Source organism: Paralichthys olivaceus, chromosome 19 (assembly GCF_024713975.1).
Source record: "Paralichthys olivaceus isolate ysfri-2021 chromosome 19, ASM2471397v2, whole genome shotgun sequence".
In the NCBI taxonomy this organism is placed as follows: Eukaryota; Metazoa; Chordata; class Actinopteri; order Pleuronectiformes; family Paralichthyidae; genus Paralichthys; species Paralichthys olivaceus.
Genome location: NC_091111.1, coordinates 3826049 through 3853508, shown reverse-complemented (window position 1 = coordinate 3853508; position 27460 = coordinate 3826049). Strand labels below are relative to the sequence as shown.

The 27460-nt window shown below is 39.1% G+C and overlaps 1 protein-coding gene across 1 annotated transcript in view; it reads left to right on the top strand.

Annotated features, from left to right (window-relative positions):
* Window positions 1–27460, top strand: part of opn5 (opsin 5) — a 43531-nt gene that overhangs the window by 5687 nt on the left and 10384 nt on the right. Inside the window, exons 2-3 of the mRNA XM_020091680.2 lie at window positions 9315–9455; window positions 19070–19189. Of these exons, the coding sequence (XP_019947239.2) occupies window positions 9329–9455; window positions 19070–19189 (247 nt within the window). The 5' untranslated portion in view covers window positions 9315–9328. The remainder of the gene's footprint in view (window positions 1–9314; window positions 9456–19069; window positions 19190–27460) is intronic.

Below are 27460 nucleotides of genomic sequence, written 5' to 3'. Positions count from 1 at the left end.
CTTATCACTGTTTTTTTTTATCAGCATTTTTCTCAATCACGTTTGCTGTCTCGCCACAATAATCAAACAGAGAGTGTGAGGAGAGATCAAATATGCATTTTAATCCTTAAGCTTTAACTCTGGTGTTGCAGATTTGTGTAACACGGATGAAAGATTTCTTCGTGTGCAGTTATAGAATCATCTTTTACTACGAAGTGAAAGACAAACAAAACGACAACGGAGGGAGCTCCTAGATGTTATATATTCATATCTCTTCCTTTGTCTGCTTATTTCTGTTCATTTCTGTTTAACTATGATTATTCATCTATTTGCCCTGATTTAAGTGCTGCTTCGTTCGTTGCAGTTCTCCACAGACAATCCAGACATTCCCAACATATAACACTAAATATATCATGTATATGTAGTATTCTTTTTGATGTATGAACACTTTGTATTCTTGGACCTGTCTGTGTATGCAGGAACCAGAAACACAGCTCTGCTTTAGATGTTTGATGGAGTGTTGTAGGCAGTGCTCTCTCCTTCTCTCTCTCTCTGTGTATGTGTGTGTGTGTGTGTGTGTGTGTGTGTGTGTGTGTGTGTGTGTGTGTGTGTGTGTGTGTGTGTGTGTGTGAATGCATGCATTCCTGCTCCTAACTGTTAGACGTTGGCCCTGCGTCTGGTCCAAGCCACCATTTCAGGTCAAGAATTACCCCACACCACATTGAGATGTTATCAACCATGATAATTGATCTCATTTCCACATAGATACAGTATATCTGAATAATTATCTGTCTGTCGAGTCCATTCCCTTTGTTACTCTTGCTGAACCAATCAGGATTTTCACTTACAGCTCTCTTTGTGTTTTTTTGAAGCAATGGTTTGGAACATGTGATAATATATATGGGATAAAAAAAGGGCACCACATATTAAAATAAATTCAATTTCATCCCTTTGTGGAATGACTTCAAGAGAGCTGTTCATTCCAGACATGCTGGAAATATGTTTGAGCAGAAGCAGCACTGTAGAATGGTCCACAGTTCCCACTGGAAGTTGTGCATGTCTGATCACAAGCTACCTGAAGTACTTGTTTGGGGTTCCTGCAGATGAAAAAGTTTAGTTAAATCCAATGATTCACTTTTTATACCAGTACTGTGAATGTCTATTGTGTTTGCTTCAGAAAGTCACAAATATTTATTAGGTTTTGCATGAGTACATTGTGTTCCTTGATACTTGTGACATAGATCACATTGTATGACCACTAAGAGGACAACCAGGTCATTGTAAAGAGTTGAGAAGCTATTTCTGCTGGTGAAAACAAAGTGCATCTAAATGCAAATGTCCCCGGTTGACAGGGAGCAGAGGAAATGATCAGAGGATCACAGAGGGACAAAAAGAGGACTGGGCAGGGGGTGAGATGAAGAACTCGGGCAAGTGGCCAGGGGTCAGAACAGGGCTGGAGAAGAAGACCTTTGATAGATGACCTGAGGGCAGGGCAGAGACAGAGCAGGAGATCTCAGAGAAGGAGACTTAAACCTAACCTTTCTGCACGGGACGATGGATGGGGCAAAGGCAGGCAGAACCATTTTGGAGGGCGTTTGCAACAGCAGGGATGAAGGCAAGACCTCCTCAGAGACAATCAGGAGGACAACATAGAAGATCTCTGGATATCAATCAGGAGTCTGACTCTGACTGGAGGCACATCATGACACTGACAGCCACATAGGCTGAGTCCCTGAGAAGGATAACTTGAAGGTTGATGGCATTGTCCCTCAGAATGCTGGTGAGGAAGACATAACAAGGATTGCGGAGTGGAAATCAGTAGCTGGTAACAATTGGTCCACAGTCAGTAGAAATAGCTTTTATTGTAAACACAACATTTTTGACGCCTGTGGAGCGAAGAACTCCTTCTTTTTGATGCTCTGTAATGTAGTGTTGTATCAAAAAGAAATTGTTCCTTTCACGGCCTTTCCTGAAAAAAGAGAGACAGATGGATAATTACCTACTGGCACTAACAGCGCTCTCCCTGCAGCAATCATTGCATTATATATATTTTTCAAGACCTGCTGTTGTAATGGATAAATGAAGCCCATCCATTTGCAGGTAATTTTTATTCTCAACAATTTTGGCCTGGAAGCAAGGGAAAAACATTGAAATATTGCAAAACACTTATATCTATATCTATATATAGATAGATATACAAGTAAAAACCTTGTATATGCCTTGGCTTGGATGATCAAGGACAATTAAGGATGTAACTGTCGACAGGGTCTTTTCAAAAAATTCCAAGAGCTGGAGCAGAAGTCTGTGAGCACACAGATGACTCACACTAGAGCTTAGAACATTTAGGCAGCAATCGTATCTGAGTGAGCACCAACACTTTTGAGCAGGAGCAGAGGAAATGAGCCCAGGGGCATAACAGGGGCAATGTGAGATAGAGGGCAGGGTTTGGGGGAAAGCATATCAATAACTGAGCGTGAAATGAATGATGCTCTCAAAATTAAAGACCATGCTCTTGAGTTAAGACAGGAAAGAAATGCCATACATAAGCTGTTATGCAATGCTCAGTTATACAGGGGGAACACACTGACATAACCATGACTAATAACCAATAAGCAGCTATGGGCCCGGTGGCAAAGAATTGTGTTGTATTTCAGTGTCACACAATAACCTCCTGTACTGTGATTTACAAATGTTGCTTTGACACCTCACCCTGAGCAGCGAATATCACAAATCATACGCTTAAGGTTTGTGCTAAACAGACAACAGCCTGCAAAGCTTCTCCATGACAATGAGGACTCATTGTGTGGCGCCTAAGGTCACTGGCTGATATGTATTAAATGGCGAGGCAGAAAGTAGATCCTGTTGGAAACTTTGTTGAAGTAGGTTTTGAACGAATTGGAAGCTTCAACAAAGTTTTTAAAATCTACATCATTAATTTTAGTTCCCTCCATTTATAATGGTCCTGTCATTTATGCTCAAAGCTTAGATTAAATAACTCTTATCCATCGTGATAGAAAGAGATTTTCTAATGGGCCTTCTGGATAAAGAATAGATCGTGTGAGATAGAATAAAACATAATTCATAATTATATGTATTCATACAGCCATCAATTTTAGACAAAGAATGTCAGATCACTGATGACACTGTTCGAATCAATAAAGAACTCATCCAAATCTTCACTTCCCCTCTCCTCTATCGAGCTCTCTTAGCCTCATTCTGCTAAAACCATACCATCACCAAAGACAGATTAAGTAATTACCTGGTGAACATGGATGGATTTTTAGCAGTTAAACACCAAATTAAGAGCTAAAAGACTAATTATTGGCTTTTCACTTGTTAGCTGCCCACAAACATGACTCTGTAATAATTGATTTCTGGTCACAACACTGACATCTTATCAGCTTTTAAGTCGACACGCAGCAGACAGAGAGCAACATTAGCATTTATTTGAAGTCGTTTTAGTCCAAGATACATTCTCCTGTTAACTCTGTCAGCTTTTTTAAATACTTTGTTGGCTGGATTTATAACATATAATAACACTTGCTTGAACATAAAGTGAGCAAGTGTGTTCTATTAGCTCTAACTTATATTAACTGTAAAGCTCTGCCAGACTGGGGGGGGGGACTACAGAGTGCAGGATAAGACTCTATGATTCTCACAATGTCACAAAATCAATGTATTAGTGACCTCTTTAGCACACAAGTAGTCATGTTATCCCTTTTTAATATAAAACCTTGATTAGAGTGAGTTTATTTGATTAAAGCAGTATTTGCTTGTACCTCCTTCATGAGCACTGCATTTTGCTGTTGCAGAAAAACAGGAGCATGCTTACGCAACACTTCTCCCGACTGTGTTAAGTCAGATGTTGTAACCAGAGCTCTGTGGATCTTAATGTCCATTACGTAGGGTTTGAAGGTCCTGCAAATTGGGCAAGGTTATCGATGTTTACATCGTTGAAGGGAGTATGAAGCTGAACTGTCGAAGAAAGAAAGAGAAAACACCATGAGGCTGAGCTGTGGGAAGAGTAGTCAGGTAAACGTGTCCGCTCCTCTCCAGATAACTGTAATGTTGTCTCGGTCACTAAGCTGGGCAGTGCATCCCTGGATCTGTCTGCGTCTGACGTGCCAGTCGATTCCAGGGCTGTGGTCTGCGCCTGATAAAAGTGAGCGTGAAATACATTTATATATTATGTCTGATAAATGCGGTGGACTAGTGGTTTGCACATAAGACTGAAGGTCACTGGTTAAAGTCCATGGACTGAAAAACATACCAGGACCGTCGGGTGGCCCAAAAATACCTGGACTGTAGGATGGACCGGACCTTGATCTGCTGGACTACAGGAAGACTGAGCGAGGCACCCTACTCCCAACATCTGCTGCCCGGGCACCTTCATGGCTTCTCACTGCCACACTGTGTGTATTGTGTTCTGTGTGTGCTGTGTGCACAAGGATGGGTTAAATGCAGAGGTCAAATTTCCCCCCATGCTGCATGTAGTGCTGTGTGTGCATGATTGTGGAATAAAACAAAAAGGAATCTCAACAGGCAACAGTCATGCTACTCCTCGGAATACATCATCACAATGATTTACTTCTCCTTCAGTCAAGGTTCAGTTTCATCCCTGGACTAATCATAGAAGGTAGAAATAAATTAATTAACATTTACAATTGATTAAATACTCCATTCACAATAAGGACAAGCTGTGAATATGGGCAATATATGTTTAGATCCCCTAGAAAATAATTCGTCTGTAGTATTGCTGTCTATAATTTACAGGTGCTATGGTAACGTTTGTCATTGGAGGATGGCATGGTGGCTAACCAGGCACTAATATAAAAGTCTGTAGAAGCTGTGTATTTTGTATTTTTTGTACTTTGTTTTTTCATGCTCTGAATAGGTTTTGTTATTGTCAGGCTGATGGAGCAAACTGTTTCTAAGCAGGGAGCATTGAAGTGGGTGGTGACAAATGTGTTGCATGGCTGGTTGAGCAGGTCCTAATCAGAACAGCACCCCCAGTAACCTGGCTGACCAATCGTGGTATGTTTACAAAAATAGCTCATTACATGGATGTGACTTTGATGAGTTCCTCTGTTGCCATGGATGCAAGCTGTGCATTCCATCACTTGATTTGAATATTTCTCAGGGGACAAACCTAGATACTGAATTCATTGTTGGGGCCAAGACTAATTTAAAGTTCAGATTCAATATTGTGATCAATGTAGAAAAGCACACATTGTTTTTGAACGTTTATGAAAAACTCACATACATTGTTCTTTGTTCTGTTTAGCCCCCAATTTTAAGGCAGTGTAGCTAAAAACATTTTGGGGTAAACAAATGTGTTGTGCACAAGCTCCAAAATAATAAACCCAAAATACAGAGGTAACTTTTACTTTCAATATATATTTGTTTTAACTCTGAGAAAAGTTCCAACCAAAAAGTCAGAATGAGAATCAGATTTACGACCCAAAAGTAATAGAGGTGCAAACATGCTTCACTCACCTAGTTTTCAAACACTTTGGAGCTATAGCCACCAATCAGAGCCAATTCTGTTTCAACAGCTGTTTCAGTAATGTGGGGGTCCAAAAGAAACAGAAGATTTAGAGCAAACAATGTGTTATTTGAGCAAAGACCAAAACACACTTCAGGTAGTGCTACCCAGAGCAAAGCGTCCCGTGGGCGGCATATTGTAATTTGGGAGGATACATGGAATTCAATTTTAGAGCATATTTCTACCATACAGCCTATCCTGTTACCTGTGCATCCTCCTCATTCATTTTGAAGCATGTGTCACACACACCCTCCGGTGTAAATTGTGTGGTCCTTGGCACCGATGTCAGTGCCTTTGCTTTCGTGTGCGTCCAGCTCATCGGAAGCGTCTCTATGGACACGGACCAATTATTAGCTTTGTCTTTTTTTAAACCATGACCAAGACTTCTCTATAACCGCAACCACTCTGACATTCACCACATGTATATTATAATTTTCTGTCCAGCAACACAGCTGCTGAGGCAGAGCCAGTAAATCATCCAGGCAAATATTTGTTATGCTATTATCTTACAGCTGATAATATCAATATACACGTGGGCTAAGTAAAGCACAGAAATGTTTGGGAAATACTATATCTACTTTATAGTTTGTCCACCGGAGATTCCAATCACACGAGGAGATTGTTCAACCGTAAAATGTTTCGCTCAGTATCAATTTCGGTCGCAATACAAAAAATGGAATACAATGCATCCTGAATGTGTTAACACCAATGCTAAAGGTCCAGTGTGTAAGATTTAGGTGAAAGGGATCTATTGGCAGAAATGTAATGTGGAATAATTCTCATTATGGTTTAAGTAGTTCGTTTCATCTATATCGTAAACTAAACACCTTTTGAGTTTTTATGACAACTGAAGCTACCACAGGTTCTTTTTCATGTTTGGAAGGAGAGGGTGAGGTGAGGGGTGTTCAGCTGCAACATGCAACTTCAACACTCGATATCATTAAATTCTACACACTGTACCTTTAAGAAAATGTGGTCATTATGTGGTGATCAGTGTTGATATTATGGCCAAAAAGAAATCCACATAGGGACATGTGCGTTAGGGACGTCAGCTGAGTAGACGGTCCTTCATATGTCAGTTGCATTCCCATAGCAAACAGATGTGGCCACATCCCAGACCACCTCCAGATCTGGTTTTTGTGATCAGATCTCAGAACACTTTGAAAACACATTTGGGTGTGTTTAGACATGTATGCCATGCTGACTAATTTTTAACCACCCAGGAAAGATGTAATGCTCGGTGTGAACAGGGTGTAAGTATTCAGAAGCAGAAGCGCTGCATCATTGCCTGATTCTTTGAATCTCTAAATCAAATATCACAACTGGCTTCAAAAAACGAGTTCTGGTATCAAAGAGAATTGCAAATGAGATCCAATCACAAGTGGGCTGTACGGGCCATCATGGTTTAAAATGATGAATAAAAAGCCACAGCCGTGTGTGTAAATGCCTCAGAATTGATTAATTCAATCAAACCATTAGCTTCAATTGAGCTGCACAATCAGCTTGAGGGCCCCAAACCCACCCACGCATTCTTTACACCACACACTTTCCATCAGAGAGCAGTTTAAACAGCCCTCATTGCTTCACTACACCCTCTCTGCTGATTCCTCTACTATCATGTAACATTGTCTCTACAATGCACCTGGAATTTCAGCAATTTTTCATTGTATAACATGTAGTATATAGAGATAATACTGTACTGGGTAATATGCTAAACAGTACTTTGTTTTTTTAATCCAAAGCATTTGTACCTTTAAAAGTGTCAGTCAGCTGCTTTTCATGTGTTTCTTCCTCATCTGCTGCAGTTATTTGTTTTAACTGTTCAGTGCTGACCTGGGGAGGGGGCTTCCTTACACAGAATCATTAGTAAGGAACAAAGCAGCTCGATCCTGCACTTGCATCCACCAGAGTTTATAGAAAATGTGATGGTCTAACGAAAATGTGATGGTTTTCTTTTCACACTCTTGATTTACTGTTTTTACCATTATTCATGGGTCTCCTTATTGAAATAATCCACATATGTTATTAGTGGCCTCAGGCTTGTGACCTATATTGATCAATAAAACAATCAGGGCCCAGTATTTTCCTAAAGCTAATCTCTGGCTGACATAAACATCAATACAGGCTGCCCTGATGGATGATTCCCAACACGACTCCTTTTTAAAGATCTGCATCAGTTAATATTACATGGTCACATGACTAATTTGAAGTGCAACTCCTAGCATCAAACCTTCAGAGAATCATCAGTACTCTGCAGAAATCTGTTTTAAAACATCTAAGCACATTTATAAATTGTTTAAGATAGTTAAATGAAACAATAATTTGACATGATTCATTTCAAATGATTCGCCTCAGCTCCCCCCATGATCCTCAAGAGGAGAAGTGGTATAGGAAGGAATAATTTTAAATAAATTGAAAAATAAAAGTGAACTCTGTTACAGATTAAATTGTTATTCTCATAAAAACAGTGTTTCAGGTCTTTAAATTTGTAATTTAAAAATGTTCTCCCAAAAGTCTGGAGAGTAACATCCAGTGATTCAACAGAGTAACGTATTAAGTAAGTAAAGGATATCATCTTTTTATTTATTTAGCTGAACAAGGCTGAAAGTCCAACATACCTATCTGACTATATGCAGATTTGCTTGTGAGTTGAGTTTACTATTAAAGCAACATTATGCAGCTATTTCAAATCACTTAGTTACATCAACTTGTAATAGGACTGATTGTTACTCTTTCATTTCCATTCTGGATATTTGTTGTTGCACTATATAACTGGGCTGAGCGATACCATCTTCTGCTGAAATTGCAAGCTGATAATCAGCGGCTTAAACAGATGGAATTGTCAAACTGTAGATAAGTTAAAACTACTTATAAAACAGCGTTTGTCTTTTATCGTGTATCTTAACGTGCTGTAACGATACAGTTTTTCCTCACTCTGGTTGAGGGTTAAGTGTGGAGGATGTCACACCTTGTTAAAGCCGTATGAGACACATTGTGATTTGTGAGTATGGGCTATACAACATTTGATTGATTCATTGATTGATCTTCAGTTGAATATCTTCTGTTTTGCCTTGTTATAGTTCAGTGCGTGGCACTGTGCAATCCGAGCTTTTTTTTGCAACTGCTCAGACTCAAAGTCCAACAGAATAATTACCACTTGCAGCTGCAGCCACTGCAACTCAGAGAAAGTAACATAGTGTTTCCTTTAGTATCAAAGTGGAGAGACAGAGTTAATGGCAGCAGCTCTTTACTGTATTGTCTACTGCAGTTTTAATGTAAAGACCCAGCTCACTGTGCCAACACATGCTCTGCCCATGATTGGACCAACACATTTTGATGTGTCACAGCAGGTTACTACAAACAGTCTGCGTTTCGTCTGTTTTCTTGAACCTGCACAACTGAGTCACACTCTGACCTGAGAACATATTCTTACACTTCATCATCTTATCAGTCAGGAAAGCTGCAAAATGTGCTGTCGCTGTCCCTTCTCTTGATTGAGTGGCGTAAGGCAATCTCCTGTTGACACCTGTGACATCTGTTCCTGATTGCTGGCTTGGGTTGGTGGGGGGGGGGGGGGCGGACTTTATGATGTAGAGCATGCAGGTTTGTGAAATGTGTCGCTGGGTACTGGCTCATGAAATATGGCACAAATGGATGAATAATTTTGCATTCCACGCATTGCATGAAAAGATGGATTTATTATGTGTCCTGTTTATTTGAGACTTGTATGAGTGTGTGAATTGTTTTCAATTTTTGAGGAACTGTTTGAGACCTTTGCTCCATTTCACAGGACACTCCCCACCGATGGCAGTGATGGAGAACGAGACGTGGCCCTCATACGCCTCCCATCATCTGCTGCGTGGTGACCCTTTCGCTTCGAAGCTCTCCAGAGAGGCGGATATCATTGCAGCTTTTTACATCTGCATCATAGGTCAGTGTCTTATTGGGAAAAATGCTCTTTATTTCTGCATCAATGATAATTACATATTCTCTTCATTGCTGCAATCAGGCTTTATGTCAATGTTTTCGGGAAGTTAAAGAAAAAATAATAGGGATAATAGGGGTCTTTGGCATGGACTAAGTGCTGATATGTGATATCGGATGATTGGTCCACACATTGCTGTGCACGGTGTTTTGTCTTTAGCAGTGCAGTTGTTTGCACACACAGATCTTCTTGCGTCTGAAATCTGAATATTAAATACATGGTCACACCAAAAAGAAACTGGTGAAGCCTGAACCTGTCTGACACTGATGTAAACAGGTAGAAGCTGAACCCAGTATAGAGAAATGACAGTTGGCTGTTGTAAAATACTCTCGCAGACACAGTGGTATATGTGCAGCTAATTGATGGCCATGGAAGCCACTCATTTCAGTGAACTAACATGTTCGGTGGCAGGGTACTGGAAGATGTACAGCTCAAATCACTTGTGAAATAAGTCCACAGACATTCAATATAAACAAGTACATCGATAGCACAATGTACATATATTACACCAGTATAAGTCCTGCCTTCAAATGATTCTTAAGAAAAAATACAATGAAAAGATGTGTAAATAAATAAAATCAATAATCAAATTACTGACTTTTCCTGGTATTAAAATCCTTCTGGAGACTTTACAGGTGTCTCTTGGTACCTGACCTTAATATAATGGAGGGATAATTGCACAGGCCTCAGAGGTGTTATCCAATCAATTTGAATACATCACATACCTGTGGGACCACTGGACCTATATGTACATAATGCAAAAATGGTGGTTACAGGTTGCAGCCATTCATTGATACTATTAGAATAGATGCATTCAAATTGACTACTTATATTTGTGTTATGTTTGGTGTTTAATTTACCAGATTAGCCATATCAGACTTTGATGTGTTTTTATTTTAAAGAAAATTAGCTTACCATTTATTTGATAACCAAAGTATGGATATGAGTGTTGGAATGTAATCCCTGTTGTCATTACTGTTTAATTAATGATCAGAAATCTATAAACTCGCAATCAAAGATCTCTTGTTAGTCACACATCATTCAATGAGAAGAGAGAAGCTGAAGTAGAAAAACTGGATTCCTGCCAGGCAGATTTTTCCCAGCTCGTGTGAGATCTTTGGGTCGACAGTGTCACACTGGACAGTCTCTAGCCTCCCTTGTGGATTTTATACATTTTTCCCTCCAAAACTTTTCCTTTTCAAGGTTTTGAACTGTTTAAGCAGCTGGTGACACAGAAAAGTTACTGTGGTTTTGGCCAAAGACATAAAACTGTATTTTAAAAGAGTATTTCCTATACAGCCTTTTGGTTGGATGCATATCCCACATGCACCATGTTCCTTTGGTTCTCTCATATACATGCTTTACATATTTCTCAGTGCTAGTGTGTGGGTTAGTGGTTCCTACAACCCAGATTAATCTACATTATACCATTTGCTACTGTCTCTTTTATTTGAAGAGTGGGAGAGGAATGCAAAACGCGTCATGCTTCTTTAAAATGTAATAGCATTGCATTACAGTCTGTCACATGGATGGCTGGCCAACATTAAGATAAGACAGGGTGAGCTTTCCAGACCATTTGTAACATGATCTATATGACTTTTTACACTTTTATCGTAGGGGTAAAACATTTGATACACTTATGGTTTCTTAACTGAAATATAAATTACCCTCAGGTTGAGCAGCTACATGAGAACTATCTTCTCCAGCTTATCTCAGTATCAGTTGTAATTGTTTTATTGTATTAAAGAACCTGCAGTCCCATTTTATCATTATAAAAGTATGATACAATTTGCTCTGTAGATGAATCCTTCGCTACGGCTGGCTCAGACACTGAGAAAAATAATGGACATAAGACCAAGAAAGACTATTACTCCATGAATGTTTATTGAAATAAACCATTGAATAATTGCTTGGTAACCAGACACCACAGTGTCACTGCAGCAGAGTAGAGACAGACAGCTGAACAAAGGGCCTATATACAGAATATAACCTCAGCCCACGAGGTGCCTGTCAATCAGATGATCAAACTAAGGAAAAGGAGGGATGAAGGAAGTCCAAAACAAAAACAGGATGTAACAACACACGCTGCCTCTCACATGAAATGCCTGTAAGGAACAAGATAATCCTGAAGAGGCTTCATTAAATCAAAGGCCTGACAAGAACATTCTAATCTGCGCGTTGGTCTGTGGAAAGACAGAACCTATGCAAACACTCACAGGAAGGCTTTTATCTGTCAGTGGGCTGAATGGAGCTCTGTTGACACACACAGTACACACTGGCGGTTGAATGTAAATGTATTTAACGCAAGCAATCACAGGATTAAGCACTTTCAGCTTTCAGTTCAGCTCCACTGGTATCACCTCTACTTTCCATGCCCCTCGTTTCTTTGTCAGTGCGGTGATAATCACATTGATCACATCAGCCGTCACTTATTACAGAATTAACAGCAGAACATGAATAGGAAGCCTTACCGGTATAAACTAAACAGACAGCTGACAGATATACAAGACTTGGGGGAACAGATTCTAAACAAGGGAGGTAGAAATGATTGGACACAGACGAGACACATGAGGGTGAAGCAGACAAGGACAGGTATTAAAAGATAAGAAGACCCCGTCTTTTTCCCAATACAATGTTTTTCAAGAAATGACCTTCTCCTTCAGTAGGAAAGAGTGTGAGGGGAGATTTTTCCAAGGCAAGAGTTTTGATGAAATAGCAAACTAAAATAGCACTCAGTTGAGAACATAGCTTGGCCAAGGCCCAACAGTCCCCTGCTGAAACTACATTTGAATTCACCAGAGTTGGAACTCTATTTGGCTACGCACCAAAATTGCTCCCACTCTTAATATCTGTCCACTAAACTTGTCTGATTTTCATCATTAAGATTCATGAATTATTATTTATATATATATATACAAATCAATGAAAATGTTGCAAAATGCCAGATCTCCCCACATTAAAGAAAATTCACAGATCCGCCCCCTGATACGGATCAGCTCCAAACTTTAGAGTGGGCTTTTCCCTAATCCATAACACATCCTTCCCCCAAGTGTGTGGAAGCACATTATAACCTGTGCTTCAAACAGTAGGTTCTATAAAGTCACCCTTTTGTATTTCAGCTTTTGTGAGAAAATAGAGAAAATAAAGATTGTTGTGCGACAAACGAACAGTCGGTTCTGCTATTTTCTGAAATATAACAAAGCGTATGGCAATAATTATTTGATTTTCTCTGTTGCAACTTAATGAATAATGCAGGATGACATGATTGTGTTAATCTGCTTTCACTAATCCACCTCAATGTATGTTTTCACTTCTCAATTTTGCATCACATCACATCTTCTGCATGGTCTTGACCTCTTTTTATTGTTCTATTGCCATCATCTCTTCTTCTGCCGGGAATTGGAGGCACCTGACTGGAGAATGAGTCCCTCCAGCTGTTAATCTCAATGCTCTCAACTTCCAAAAGTCACAGAACTATAGTGGATGAAAGCCCACGTTCGTTTGATCATTAGCTTGATCATCATTGATGTTTCTAAAAATAATCTGCATTTTCCCCTTTGCAAAAAAGGTGCAAGGCTGTAAAGGATTGGTTTCTCATCACATCACAGCTTAGCACATCTCCAGATGTCCAGATGGTGGCTGCAGCAGCTCTAAGCAAGCAGCTCTAAGCAGCAGCAACAATAGTGAAGTGAATGAAAGTGGATTATATCTGATCTATATATATAGATCAGGAGGCGTACATGATTGATGGCTGCAAAGGATCAGCTGATCACTACTCCATTAGTGCGTCAGGCTTTAGCCTCTATACAAAACACGCTATCTGCAGATAAGTCGGAGGAGCGCCACTTGATATGCAGGCAGACAGCATGTCAAGTCATTTTCTATCTTTTCAAATTCCCTGTGCGTTTTTTTCCATTTTTATGATTCTATTTCCTCATGGCCCCATGTGAAAATACTCCTACTGACCTGTCTTGGCTGACAGCTTCTCCCTGCTATTTTTTTCCTGATACAGTGCATCATATAAGTGCATGGAACTGAGAAGATGTACAATACACTCATTGTGTTATTCATTCATTAAATTTGCCCTTTTACTTCAACTGTCCCCATAAATAATTGGAATGGATCAGGTTTATTTAGAAGAGAAAAAGACATTTGTGTAGATCAAACAGGCCGAATGGGAAACAGCTGACAGGACAGCAAGTTTATGACTGAAAGGTTAATTGTTGTTAACCCAAGGCCACAGTTTATTTTACTTAGAAATCTGTGAGAACAGATTGAGCTGCTCAGTGAACAGATTCTCGTACTCACTGTGCTTATTTTTGTAAGCTCCCAGATAAAAATGTACCTGCATCAATAGATTGCATAGATCAATAGGAGAGATAAATGGTAAATGCATTTATATAGTGCTTTGATAGTCTCTTTGACAACTCAAAGCATTTCAGAATACAGTTGACATTCCCTCATTCACAAAGTGCTTCTGTATCTAGCTCTTTGTCTTTCAGTCATGCATCTAATTCATTCACTGCCAGCACAGCCGTCAGGGGCAGTTTGGAGTTCATTTGTCTTGCCCAAGGACACTTTGGCATTTGAACGGGACAAGCAAGGTATCCAACCACCAATCTTCCGATCAGCAGACGACCTGCTTTACCTCCTGAGCCACAGCCCATCTGTAATCTTGTTCTGGTCTCATGCATGATCAAGCTCATTTAAATGTCCTCAAGACTTAAAGGTTCAGTTTAGAATTTAGTGAAATCTAGTGGTGAAGCTGCATGCTGCAGCTGAATACCCCTAGATGAAACACACTAATGAAAACATGAAAACTCAATTTCTGCCAATAGATCCCTTTAGTGTTCATCAGCTGCTATAACATGACTGACATATAGCAAACTGTCAAAAAAGCTTATTTGGAGCGAGCACAATTTGGAATGTTGTTTTTGTGTACACGCGATCATCAGGAGTTTACTTGTGGAAACTTGCTCTATATGAGGCACACGGTCCCTCAGTATAGCAGGACTGTCTGTAAGTCAATGTTTTAAAAGAAAAAACTCCTAAATTCCTTCATAGCGTCAGGTAAGGCCATCTATTGCCTCTCCACTATCAGTGTTTACATTCCACAGAGTGGGACATTTAACACATTCTTCATTGACTTTCAAAACATTACCAGTATGCTGGAAGGAAATTAGATTTTTATGAACCTGTGTCGGCCAAAGCCATGGCTGGAGGCATTATGTTGTCCGCGTGTACGCCTGTCCCATGTTTATGGACGCGATATCTCATGAATCACTTGAGGGAGTTTCCTCAGATTTGGCAGAAACGTTCTCTTAGACAATGAAACACTTGTACCCTTTAGTTCAAGGGTCAGAGTTCACTGTGACTCAGGGCCGCTCTGGGCCTGCTGTGAGCTCCAAAAACTTTTTGGGGCATAACTCATAAGCAGATTGTGATAAACTTAAAACAAATATCTAATGAGATAAAAATAATGAAGTGATGTAATTTTACATCCAAAAGGTCAAAGCTCAACTTCAGTATATCACACAGCACTGCAGACACTTCTCTGTCCATCATTCAATGCCAGACCTCAGGAACATGAGGGGAGATTCTTACTAAATGTAACATTTTAACACTTATCATCCATCTTGAAAGTGACTGTACCATTCTTGTGCTGCCAGGTTGGAGTTGTTTGTAATGTAGCAGCAAAATCAATATATGAACTATTGTTTTCTGTCATAGCTATACGTCTGTGTTCCGTCAGTATTAACTTGTATGGCCTAATATGTGAAAATATACAAGGAATTTGACTTATGTTTGCTTATGTCCATGAACTTGCACAGTAATAAACTAGACATACAGCAGAACAAAAAGAACCAAGCTTAACAAATTGAATACATTTAATTACTTAAATCACAAATCAAAAATATGCCTCAATGTGCTTTTTATTGATTGGGCCTATAGGATTCCACACTCTTTAGTTCCTCTCCCAGGCTGATATACAGGACAGGGAGCCTATTGTTCCTCTGGTAGTCCATCACTAGCTCAATGGTTTTGCAGATATTGAGCTTCAGGTTATAGCTGTCCCACCATGTGACACAGTGTTCTATCAGACCTCTGTACTATTGTGTAAAAATAGTCTCTAAGTGAAGGCTCCATTTGTCACTCAATAAATGCCTCGAAAGTCTTCACTACATTTGTTATATATGTCTTGACAGACGTATGGAAACAATAACTTTACTGGTTAGAAGAGGCACGTAACCATGAGGTGGTAACTCCATTTTCCTCCTTTAAAGGTGCAATTATTAAGCGCTCTGAATTCTACTATAGTAGACAACATGTAAGCTTTTTAGAGCAGTCCCTTTTTGGATGTGGCTAATGTGTAAGCTTTAAAGCCTTTTTGCTATGCCATAGCATTATTCACATAGAATTTCCTTTTCACTCTTCCAGTCCATCACAAGCCGAATATCCACTTTCCTTTTAGCTCCTGGACAGCTAATTGCTAACCTTGATTTAATCTACTAAGCTTTGCAGTGCATTCCCTTTATAAAATGGATTTAGCTAATGTGTTCCATTATTTAGAAAAAATGCCATATTTAAACTTAAAGTCAACGACAAGCTCAGAATCAGTAATAGCTGATTGTTAAAGGTTCAGTGTGTAATATTTAGGTGAAAGGGATCTATTGGCTTTTAATACTTTATATTTACATCCAGACTGGATAAACTAAACACCTTTTTGAGTTTTTATAGTAAATGAAGGCTGCCACAGGTTCTCTTTCAAATTGGAAGTCGAGGGTGAGGTGAGGGATAGTCAGCTGCATCATGCAACTTCACCACTAAATTCTGCACACTGAACCTTTAACCCTGTGTGCCATTGTTGCTATGTTGTTTTTGAGTGTGTGTCAAAGCAGCAGTAAAGAACTAAAAAGAAAGGATAAGCTAAAGCAGAAAACTCTGTGTATTTGTAAATTACACACAGAGAGTTGATTTATTCCTTTAAGGGTAAAGACTAAAACATGCACTCTCTCACATGGTTGCATAATCATGACGTGTTACACATGTTAAACAATGTAAAGTTGGTCGGTTTAAGTACAATTTTTCACTTTAGTGTTTAATGATGGGGAAAACCCTGTCAGATTCACTGTGTCAGTCCACATTAGAATTATGTAGTCAGTGTACTGAAAGACACGGCGGATCAAAATGAATTGAAATGTTAGTCTTGTCACGATGCTGCTTTCTGCTCTCATTGTTCAGCCTCAGTAAATGTAACAGTTTGCACACATGAGAATCTGTGAAGCGGCTATCTCAGGCCTTTAGATGGTGGCTGCTGTGCATCATTACAACAGTGTGGATGCACAATGGGGTCGAGATCGGTGGAAATCCCCCCCCCCCCCCCCCCCCTCGTTTCTCTCCCTCATTATAACCTATAGTCTCTTGTGTGCTGGAAATGTCAGGACCTTTTTTCTTATTTCAATCCCCTTTTCATGGCATGAATATGTTACTGCCTGACGTGAATGGATTACCCTTAAGCTTTTACTTGTCATGTTTCATTCATGGTGGTTCTGTCGACAAAGCAAGAAAAGCGGCTGATTATCGAGGTTTATTTGCATTTGATAAAGATCAAACACCACTGCCTTCTGACAATAATCGAAAATTCTTCCAATTGTAACATTGTGGAGTTATTTCAGACACCTCTCACCCCAATCCCCACGACAGACAACTATTCATTTTGGCTGCAGTGTTCCTTCGAGTGTACAGACACTCAGTCCTTATTGGAAGTTCAACCAGGTTCACCTCCTGTACATGTCTTCAGCTACGACAACTGCTCAGGGATAATTTCAACGATTAAGATGTAATTTCTCTCATATTGAAAAGTGGAACAAGGCTTATTTATAGTCCAGTTAAACATCTCACTACAAGTGAAGGTAGTGCACGTTTGTTTGCCACGTAAGATCACAAGCAGAATTAATATGTTCCGTCCCGTCTCTGCCTGCTGTTTTTAATCACACCATCTCTTTAAAAAACAGTGGAAAAGGATTTCTAGGAAAAATAACATTAAATGTTTTCATGTTGTGGCTGAATTTAAGAGCAATAAAAAGTAAATCAGCCAAAGGGCAAAACTAATAGGAGTATGAATCATTCCTCAAATTAGTACATAAGAAAAGATGAGCACCACATCTCCACCATGTTTTCCACATCGTTTTTCATTGTTTTCCGCTGGCTCTCTTTTAAATATGTGATTTCATGTAAGCTGTCAGTCACGCTCAACTAGTCCTCAGCGCCTCAGTCCCCGTCTGGTCGTCTTAGATGCACAAACAACAGTCAACGGAGGAAGACTCATGTGGCCTTTTAAACACAGTTACTGGGCTGTGTCTGAAATTAATCCTTGAAATCGTAGGCAGGGTGTAGTTGTGCACAGCTATGTTTATTGTCTGTGAAAGGTGACGCAATGCATTGCGGGATTGTTTGCAAAGAATAGACCTAGAATAAAAGTTTACCGTTCAATGGATTAAATTTCACACTGACTTAAATAGTACATTTGAGTCACACTTGTGTAGACATATTGACACACACACAAACAATGATAAGCACAATCACAAGACAAATTCTCGGATATAAGCCCCTAATAGATTCAACGCTAGAGGAAACACTGGTTACTTATCTTTCATGTGTTAATTTACTCTCAGCCTTAATGCTGCATTCATGTGGGAAAACAAGATACACTGAGAGGTACAGTGATGGGGAAGATTTCCATGGCTACAAATTGCGAGCTTTAGGCCTTTGAGCCAATTGCCATTGTCATTGAGATCTTTGGAGCAGACCTGAGCCACAATTTACTCATTAAATGAATACTTGTGTCGCACCAAGCTAATTGTCCTATCGAGAGAGTGCGTGTTGTGGCTGTAGAAAAACAAGCTCATGTTCATGTTGAATTGTTGTGTGGAAGGAGACAGACAGAAGTATAGAAAGTAAGTTAGAACGACATGTGTTTTTTTATTTATTTGTAGCAATTACTGTGATAATTAAGCTTCCCTGATTGTTTGCTCTGCTGGAGAGACATGTATCCCTGAAGCCGAGATGATATCCAGAAGTTTGTAAGTCAGATGGGAGAGAAATACACAAACACCTACAAAGCTCTGTAGCACTTGTAGAAGTAGGTTTGATTATTAATAGATATACTATTATTAATAATTATCATGGGTGGTTATTAATATTAACATTTTAGGTTTGAAGTGTTCAAGGAAAGGGTTAGGGGTGGCCAGATGGTGTAGCTACACCATATTTTCGTACAGTTTAATGTACTAGTCTGTTTTTAAGGTTACAAGAGATACATTTTTAAAACACATTTGCCAACAGTCTCAGAGGTTCTGACATTGACACGAGCACCAACTTGCACTAAGCAACACTCCCACAGGCAGATTTTGAAAGACAAAAACATTGTTGCTTGTCCTATTAATAAATCGAGATCATCTCTGTCTGTTCGTCTCCATAATGCAAAACAATAGAGGCAATTGCATACGATGTCTCAGAAGTGTAAATGGGATTTCTTTAAACTTCTTTCTCTCTTGCAGGAATATTGTCGGCAACAGGGAATGGCTACGTCATTTATATGACCATCAAACGCAAGACCAAGTTAAAGCCTCCTGAGCTCATGACTGTTAATCTCGCCATTTTCGACTTTGGCATTTCAGGTACTGTAATACAAGCTATAAGCACAACACAGCATTATTTCATTGTCAAATATAAATGGCACATTTGTACAATGTGATTTAGATTGTATGATGAAAAAAATCAGATTAGGAGTGTTTTTATAAATGTATTTTTATAGCTAAGCTTTTTGGTAACTGCAAAAAACACCTGAAAAATGATTTTTTGTCACCACCTAGCTAAAAGAACTCTGCAGAAATGAAAAACAAAAACACGGATTCATCACATTTATGGTCATTGGTTATTTTTATGTCTTTATTGTTCTCGTTCATTTTGCTGTGTCAGTCTCACACATCATTCAAAGGTGGAACTGATGAGATATTAAGTCATGGTACAACAGCTTGTTGCATATTCTGTATGATCATATCCCTTGAACGTGCTGGAAGTTTTTTCATCCTGTTGTTACTGTTGAGGGGAACGATGGCTGTCAATGATTTACAAGTGATTAACCATTGAGAGTGTAGCTTTCTGTGGGGAGAGGGTAAGGGAGCAGGTGGACCCAAACGGCAGGACAAAAGGTTTTCAGCAAAAAGTGTCCTTCAATGAATAAGGTAGGCAAACAAACAAAATCCAAAATAACGGCAACCCAAAAATGCTCAAAAACAGGGGAGACACAAGGAAACACTAGAGACTTACTGGAAACAACAACGGGTGGTGAAACGACGCAGGGACATGGAACGGCATCTCACAACAACGAACTGACAAAGACCAAGAGAGCACAAAGACTTAAATACACACTGACAAGGACACAGGACAAACAGGTGAGCGTGACGAGGGCAGGAAGTCCAGGGGGAAACCTCACAAGAAGCAGAGACTACAAAATAAAACAAGAAACAGATGAGCACACAGAGGGACGCACAGGGTGAGGCACAGGGTGAGGCACAGGGTGAAACAGAATGGGACACAGGAGAGGGACAGAAAGGAACAGAGTGGGACACAGGAGAGGGACAGAAAGGAACAGAGTGGGACACAGGAGAGGGACACAGGGAGCAAAACTTAAAACATGAATCCAACCGTAAGCAAAACACAATCCATACTTGTAATCAAAAACTCTCTTATTTAAAAGAAGACCAAACACACAGGAGACATGACAGAGAGAGACAAATCATGCATCCATTCATCATATCTCCCCTTAGCTCCCTTTAAATTTAGATTTAGCTTGGAATGTAAATGTAGACGTGTTCTTTGATTAAACCAGTCTGAGCTTGATGGATTATGAATGCAGTAACTTTTTTCCTATTCTATGGGCTTTTTATATTTATGTTGAGAGATGTGGCAGGAACCTAAAAGTCTGGTTGAGTCTTTTGAGAAGTTAAATCATTTGGTGTTAGTGGGATGTCTTGAGGGCAGTGGGAAAGTTCCTCTTGTGTTACTTAGTAATCAGCTATGTTGATTTGGTCTCTACTAAATTGTGGTTTGTCAATACTGTTGAGAAATAAATTCATATCTTCTTTACTTCTGTGTTTTTACTGTAAAAATGTATATATAAATATAGTTTTTTTCTATTTCACTTATTCATAGTATTCATAGTTTAGCACTGCATCTCAAAATGTCGTCCTCGTGTTTTTCAAAGACTTGCTGGCTGTGATTCACTGGCCTGGCATCCATTATAATTCCGCATTTTCTTTCTCCCTCAATAACGTTTGCAAACTGATGTGTTTCTGACCTGACTTGTTTGTAAGTTCACACATCTACCCTCAAGAAAGCTTTGACATTTAGATTTTGAGATTGTCCTTGGTCATCACTGGATACTGTCACATTATGGATAAACACAATTTTCCTACAGCTACTAAAAAGGAAATTCATGGTGAATGCTCTTCACCCAGTGAAAACTGTTGAATAATGTTTAATCTAATCTAATAAATTCTTAATGTCGCAGCAAACATTTGTTTTGTTGCTGTTTATTGAGCTAAAGTAAACTTGGCTCTGAAAATTGTATCCATTGCTTAACAGAATCCTGAAATAGCTGACATGCAATGCATGAAAAATAGAATGCAAGTTAAGTAAAACATTCACACTTATACATAAACCACACATGTAAACAGTAATAAAGCAAAGTCAGTTTAATAAGCAAAGAAAGAAGGATCCATTCACTTCAGTAATCATACTGTGCACTTTTGAGAAACAGCAAACATATTGTTTGAACATATGTAAGTCAGCATGACACTAGCTTGTATAAAGCCGATCATTCCTTATTCATCGGTTGTTGCTCTAAGGCCATTACACAGAATCACAGCATCACAACAAATCAGCCAGTAATCGCGGATTTCAATGTACTCTTAGCAAATGAGTACATGTCAGTATAGAAGTGTCCAACTCAGCAGAGGGCAGATCAAATGAGATAAAATACAGAAATTCAATTTAGTTTCAGTGCACTTGTGATGCTGTGCGATGCTGCCTGTGTAGGACCCAGTAATGATAACCCAAGTAATGAGACAATTGGTCAGTCTGTTCTTTTCCTCTTTTTCCAATATGATGTGGGACAGAGAGCGGAGATCTTTCAAGATCATGTAAACATCTGGTCTGTGTGTACTCTGGTGTTGGTGAACCACAGTGTGGGACGCTGACCTGTGTATGCCCCGCTCTGTGCAAACACAGTCATAGGCTACCAGACCATGTGCTTCTCCTGCAACTACTTAAGCAGTAGACCTGGCTCACAATGAATGTTATTGAACAAGCACGCTCTCTTCTCATGCCTTGTGATGTGAATGATGACATCGGTGTTCGCTGAATGAGTGAAGAGTTTTATTCTAAAATGGACCATTCACCAGTTGAATAATAGCATACGCATGTGCTAAAGTGTGAATCATGCTGTGCTGTTTTAAAAAACATTTTCATCAGCTATATATGTCTTCTGCGTTACAATCTTCCTCATTCTGTCAATAGTTTAAAAATATTCAATTGTGGTATTTAAATGAGGTCTACACTTGTACATTATAAAATCTAACTCGCCCAACAATTTCTTCCCTTCAATAATCATTCTCCATTATCTAAATTGGTTTGGTTTGCTAATCCATCTCCTCTCATTTATATCTTACATAAATACATACATAAATGTAACTATTCCATATGTACACACTAATCTTGACACGATATATACCGTGCACTTTAAAATGGAACGAATTGCAAAGTGCCCTTTGTAACAATAGAATTGTTGTTACTAGTTCATGTTGCTTGGGGGACACAGACAAATAGTATTAAGTGCTAGTTAGAGCTGAATGTACTGTGAAGACTGAGTTACAAAATAAAGCCACACATTTTGTAAAACTATGGAAAATATAATTTTGTAATTTTAGATATTTACAAAAATATGTTTCATTTAAAGCTCCAGTGTGTAAGATTTAGGTGAAAGGGAACTATTGGCAGAAATTTAATGTAGAATAATCCTCATGATGTTTTCACTAGTTCGTTTCATCTAAACTGTATGAATTGTATTTTTCTTTACCCCAGAAAAGGTCCTTTATATTTAAATATTTATATTTACATGGAGGGGACCCTCTCTACGGAGGCCGCCATGTTTTTTTACATTAGTCCAGACTGAACAAACTAAACACCTTTTGAGTTTTTATTACAACTGAAGTCTACCACAGGTTCTTTTTCATGTTTGGAAGGAGAGGGTGAGGTGAGGGGTGTTACGCTGCAACATGCAACTTCAACACTAGATATCACAAATTTCTACACACTGAACCTTTAATAGAAACTGCGTCATTGAAACTGGTAGTATTTTCTTTTTTACCTTGCATAATACTTGTTATCCTCAGTGTTATAATCCTCACTCATCCTCCTCTGGTTGACCTGTTCTCTCGTAAAGCCTTTTATTATTGTTCAACAGGAAACAAAGTGCTCTCTCTGATCATCATGAAGATGATAATGTACTTAACTAAAGTCGCATCATAAGCTGTCTAAAAGTGGATTAAAATGTTTCAAATCATGTTGCCAATTCAAATCAGATTCAATAAAAGTAAGATAGCTGAGAATAACCTTGTCCTGCTCTTACGCGCACAGAGCAATCCAGACCAGACACTCTCCAGATCAAAAGAGCCCAAACACATTATCATCATGAATATTCTCCATTATTGACATTAGTCTGCTCTGCAGGACGTAACACTGATGACGTCAATCAGCTGGTTGATTGTTTTTCTGTCACTGTGGTTCGGAGCAAATCCTTTTTGACATCCACTGACAATAAAATCCAGTGTGGACATTTATAGGTCTCACGTCGTGACCACCACAGTAAACAATACCACCTGGTCATCACTTCCACTTTTGTCCATTACAAGATGAATCTTCGAAAATATCGGGTTCATTTTAATGAAACCCACTATGAATACTGATGGCTCCAAGAGGATTAATAATAATCTTACTATTGGATTGAAAGTGACAATTCTCCATTTGCCACCACCAGGCAAAAATATTTAAAGTGAGATTGCAAAAGGCCATCCCCTCCTCCAGTGAGAAGCTGATTATTCCTTTGCTCTCTGTATCGACCATTATGACCTCTTAGATCTAGCAGCTTCTGACAGAGTTCCCAAATCACGGAAAGCAATTGCCCCCCAAAACCTAGTAACTAGTTCTTCCAGCCTGGATGGCTGCAATTGAACGTTTTCGATTTGTTGGTAACAAGTCTTTTACTTTGGAGGAGTTTTGGCCCACTATTCTTTGCAGGATTGTGTTCATTTGGCTATTGAATGGTTTTCGAGCATGAACTGCCCGTGTTAGGTCCTGCCACAGCAATGCGCTTGGAATGAAGAATTTGGAGGCTGCTCCATTTCTTTAGAGTACATGCGTGTGTGATTCTGATCATAGACCTGCTGCATGACTCAAATGCACTTGAGCTTAGGGTCACGATCGGATAGACGAGCATTCTCCTGCAGGAATGTTAAGAGGTAGGAGATGCTGCAGAGTAGAACTCAGGGTTCCATGAATGATGGCAATTCATCAAGGTCCTGAATATGGAGGACCAAAAATGACATAAGTGTAAATAAATACATGTATAAATAAATAAATACATAAATAAATAAATGCATCAATAAATAAGGAAATAAATAAATAAATGTCTTAAATTTATTTCCACATTTATCTATTTCTGTATTTCTGTGTCCCTATGCTAGTTGTGTGTGCTCCCAGACAGCACACACACACACACACAGGCCACTGCCTCCCTCACCCACTCACTCAGTCAGAGCGACACACAGTGAGATCAGAGCTCGTTCATGAAGCAGCAGATCAGAGACTTAGTTGAAGAACAGTGGAAACAGTGAAACACAGTTTCTCTCTGGTCACAGCTGCTTCATGATCAGAGCTGAAGCTGCAGTTGGTTTGTATCGAGCTGGAGTTTCTGTTTCCTCCTCCTCTCTGAGCTGCTCTCACTTTAACTAATAAACACTCATCACTAGTTAATTCTGTTTCCTCCTCCTCTCTGACCTACTCTCACTTTAACTAATAAACACTCATCACTAGTTAATTCTGTTTCCTCCTCCTCTCTGACCTACTCTCACTTTAACTAATAAACACTCATCACTAGTTAATTCTGTTTCCTCCTCCTCTCTGACCTGCTCTCACTTTAACTAATAAACACTCATCACTAGTTAATTCTGTTTCCTCCTCCTCTCTGAGCTGCTCTCACTTTAACTAATAAACTCTCATCACTAGTTAATTCTGTTTCCTCCTCCTCTCTGAGCTGCTCTCACTTTAACTAATAAACTCTCATCACTAGTTATCAGGACCTGATCAATACATGAAGTAACCCAGTGTCTGTTTGATTCCAGAGTTTATGAGACTCAATTAAACATCATGAAAAATGACTCGTCATCATTTTGTGCTCGGTCCAACATGAGACGAGACGCTCACAGTCATGACTCAGATCAGTCCACAAAATGTCATCCCAGAAATCTTGGGAGCAGTGAAGATGTTTTGGGCAAATGCGAGACAAGCCTTTTTGTTCTTTTTGATCAACGGTGGGTTGTGTGTTTTTTATTAGTTTTCTCCGTTTTCAGATAATAGCTCTCTCAGTGGTTGGAGAGATTTTTACCTTTACTAAATTCAATCATCATTTACTTGGGTTATCTTTGTCCAATATTAAAATGAGTTTGATGAAGAGGGGAATAGCTTTTCACAGCACTGACTGTGTGTCAAGGTCAAGGCAACAGTTATGTGACAGTCCTCAGCATTTCTTTACCTGGACTGCAGTCAATATAAAGCTGTACGTGTGTGGGTGTATTGCACATTCCATGCCTCTTTCAGTACATTGCTGTTAGTGCTTCAAGTCTCCTTAGACATATGAAATAGTTCTTAACCTTAAAATTATAAATCTGCTGGTTCATTTGCGTATTCTTCATAATTTATTTGGATGTTTGTTAATATATAATATATTATGTATAATATATACTAAATACAAGTGGGATTGACATAACAGGTAAGTCAGGGGATAGAGAAAATCATATAAGGTTGCTCAGTCACCTACATGCACCTTATTGTAGCCTTTGTATGCCTGTTACTGCAACCACATGCTGTTGTTGTTGCTCACGAAGCATCACACAAAACCACCAGTAATATAATAATGAGCTTGATTTGTATTGCACCTTTCATACAAGCAGCTCAAAGTGCTTTACATACAATATTAATACAAATCATGTTTAAAAGAAAAGGAAATTTGAAAGAAAAATAGATCAAATGAAATAAAAAAGATGGAGTTAAAGGCTGAAGTAAAGAGGAATGTTTAAAGTTTTCCTTTCTCTGATATCTATCCACATCTTTAGTTTGTTTTTTAGTAGCGTAGTTTACAAAAGCTGCAGCTGATTAAAGTTCACCACTACCAAATAAAGTTGATCCAAACATCAACTCATATTCTCCATTTATGTCTTCAACGGGAGTTTGGAGACTAATGACAGCGATGGTCACTGTTACCAAGCTGGATGAGCCTCAGGCCAAACAAAACAGTTACTTGATCTCCAGGGCTGAAAGTTTCTGTGCCGTTATTGTGACTCAGAATGTGTAAACTTGATTAAACCTCCCAACATGTGAGCAATCACTGGTACATGCCCCACTGGGTTTTCAATGATTCCAAGAAACCATTTGGCTCATCATGTCTCATGCAATCTTGCCTCCAGAGGTTTTGATGTTTATCTCTTTTGTGCTGCTCAGGCTTGGCATGCCACATGGCTCTTGGCCTCTCTTGCGCTCCAGAATGACAGCCCACAGGGGCCTTGTGGTGAGCTCATTAAGCCTTGTTGTTCTTGGGGGGTATTTCCACCTTTGGGGCATATTGCATGAAAACAGAAACTTTACCACAAGAATTGAGACTGTTAGAGCCAGTTATTTGTGTTGATTGCAAAATAAATTTCACAAATTTGATTCATTATCAGTATGTAATGTAAGTTCTACTGATTTAGAGCTGAAACTGAGTCCCGTTTTTTCAGAAACACATGGAAAACAAAGTTTCGGTATTTGTACTCACGTTAGACAACAAATGTTTTGTTAAAAAAATGTTTCATTGAAACAAATCAGCCAAATGAAGGCAACAGAATCAATTGACGTGTTGGGAATTGGTCTCGTAAACATGCGAGTCAAGGCGCAGAGTCCTATTTTAAGGAGAGAACAGCAGACCACAACAGCAACTGCAGCTTTGCTTTCCTATCAACAGTCTTTCCTCTCTCTGCTGTTACTCTGTTCTGTGCTGTAGGAGGTTACGACCGCCTTTCTCATTAGAGGTGCTCCAGTCGGCTGTTGTCACAAGAGCTGTCACATGCATTTATGCTATTTATCTTTTCAGTCTAAAATAAGAGAAAGAGGCTTTTGTAATCAGCACCACAATATACTGACCAAGTTTTTTTCTTGTCTATTATTGTAGATGCAGATATAGGTTTTGATGCAGAGTATATATCACATATGAAACAGGCAAATGGTACTGAAAAGTTTTTTTTTATAATTTTGTGTGACCATGTAAACTAATGCTTACTCAAGTAAAAAAATAGAGATTTTATCCAATCCAAAATGAAGAACAGAATTTACTTTTTATTTCCGTATTAAATAGAAGTGTGTCGCTGAATCACAAGAAGCATCTCATTTGATAATTATTAATGCTTCACCTATTAATGCATTAACTTATGACATCTGTCTGCTGCACATGTGAGCAGAATTAGAATGACTGTTGTTCAATTTTGATATGTTTGAAAGTCTGATTGGATCAGCATTCAGATTCCTCCAGCATTATACAATACGTGTTTTGTCAGTGAACTTTAGAATTTGCCGTAGAC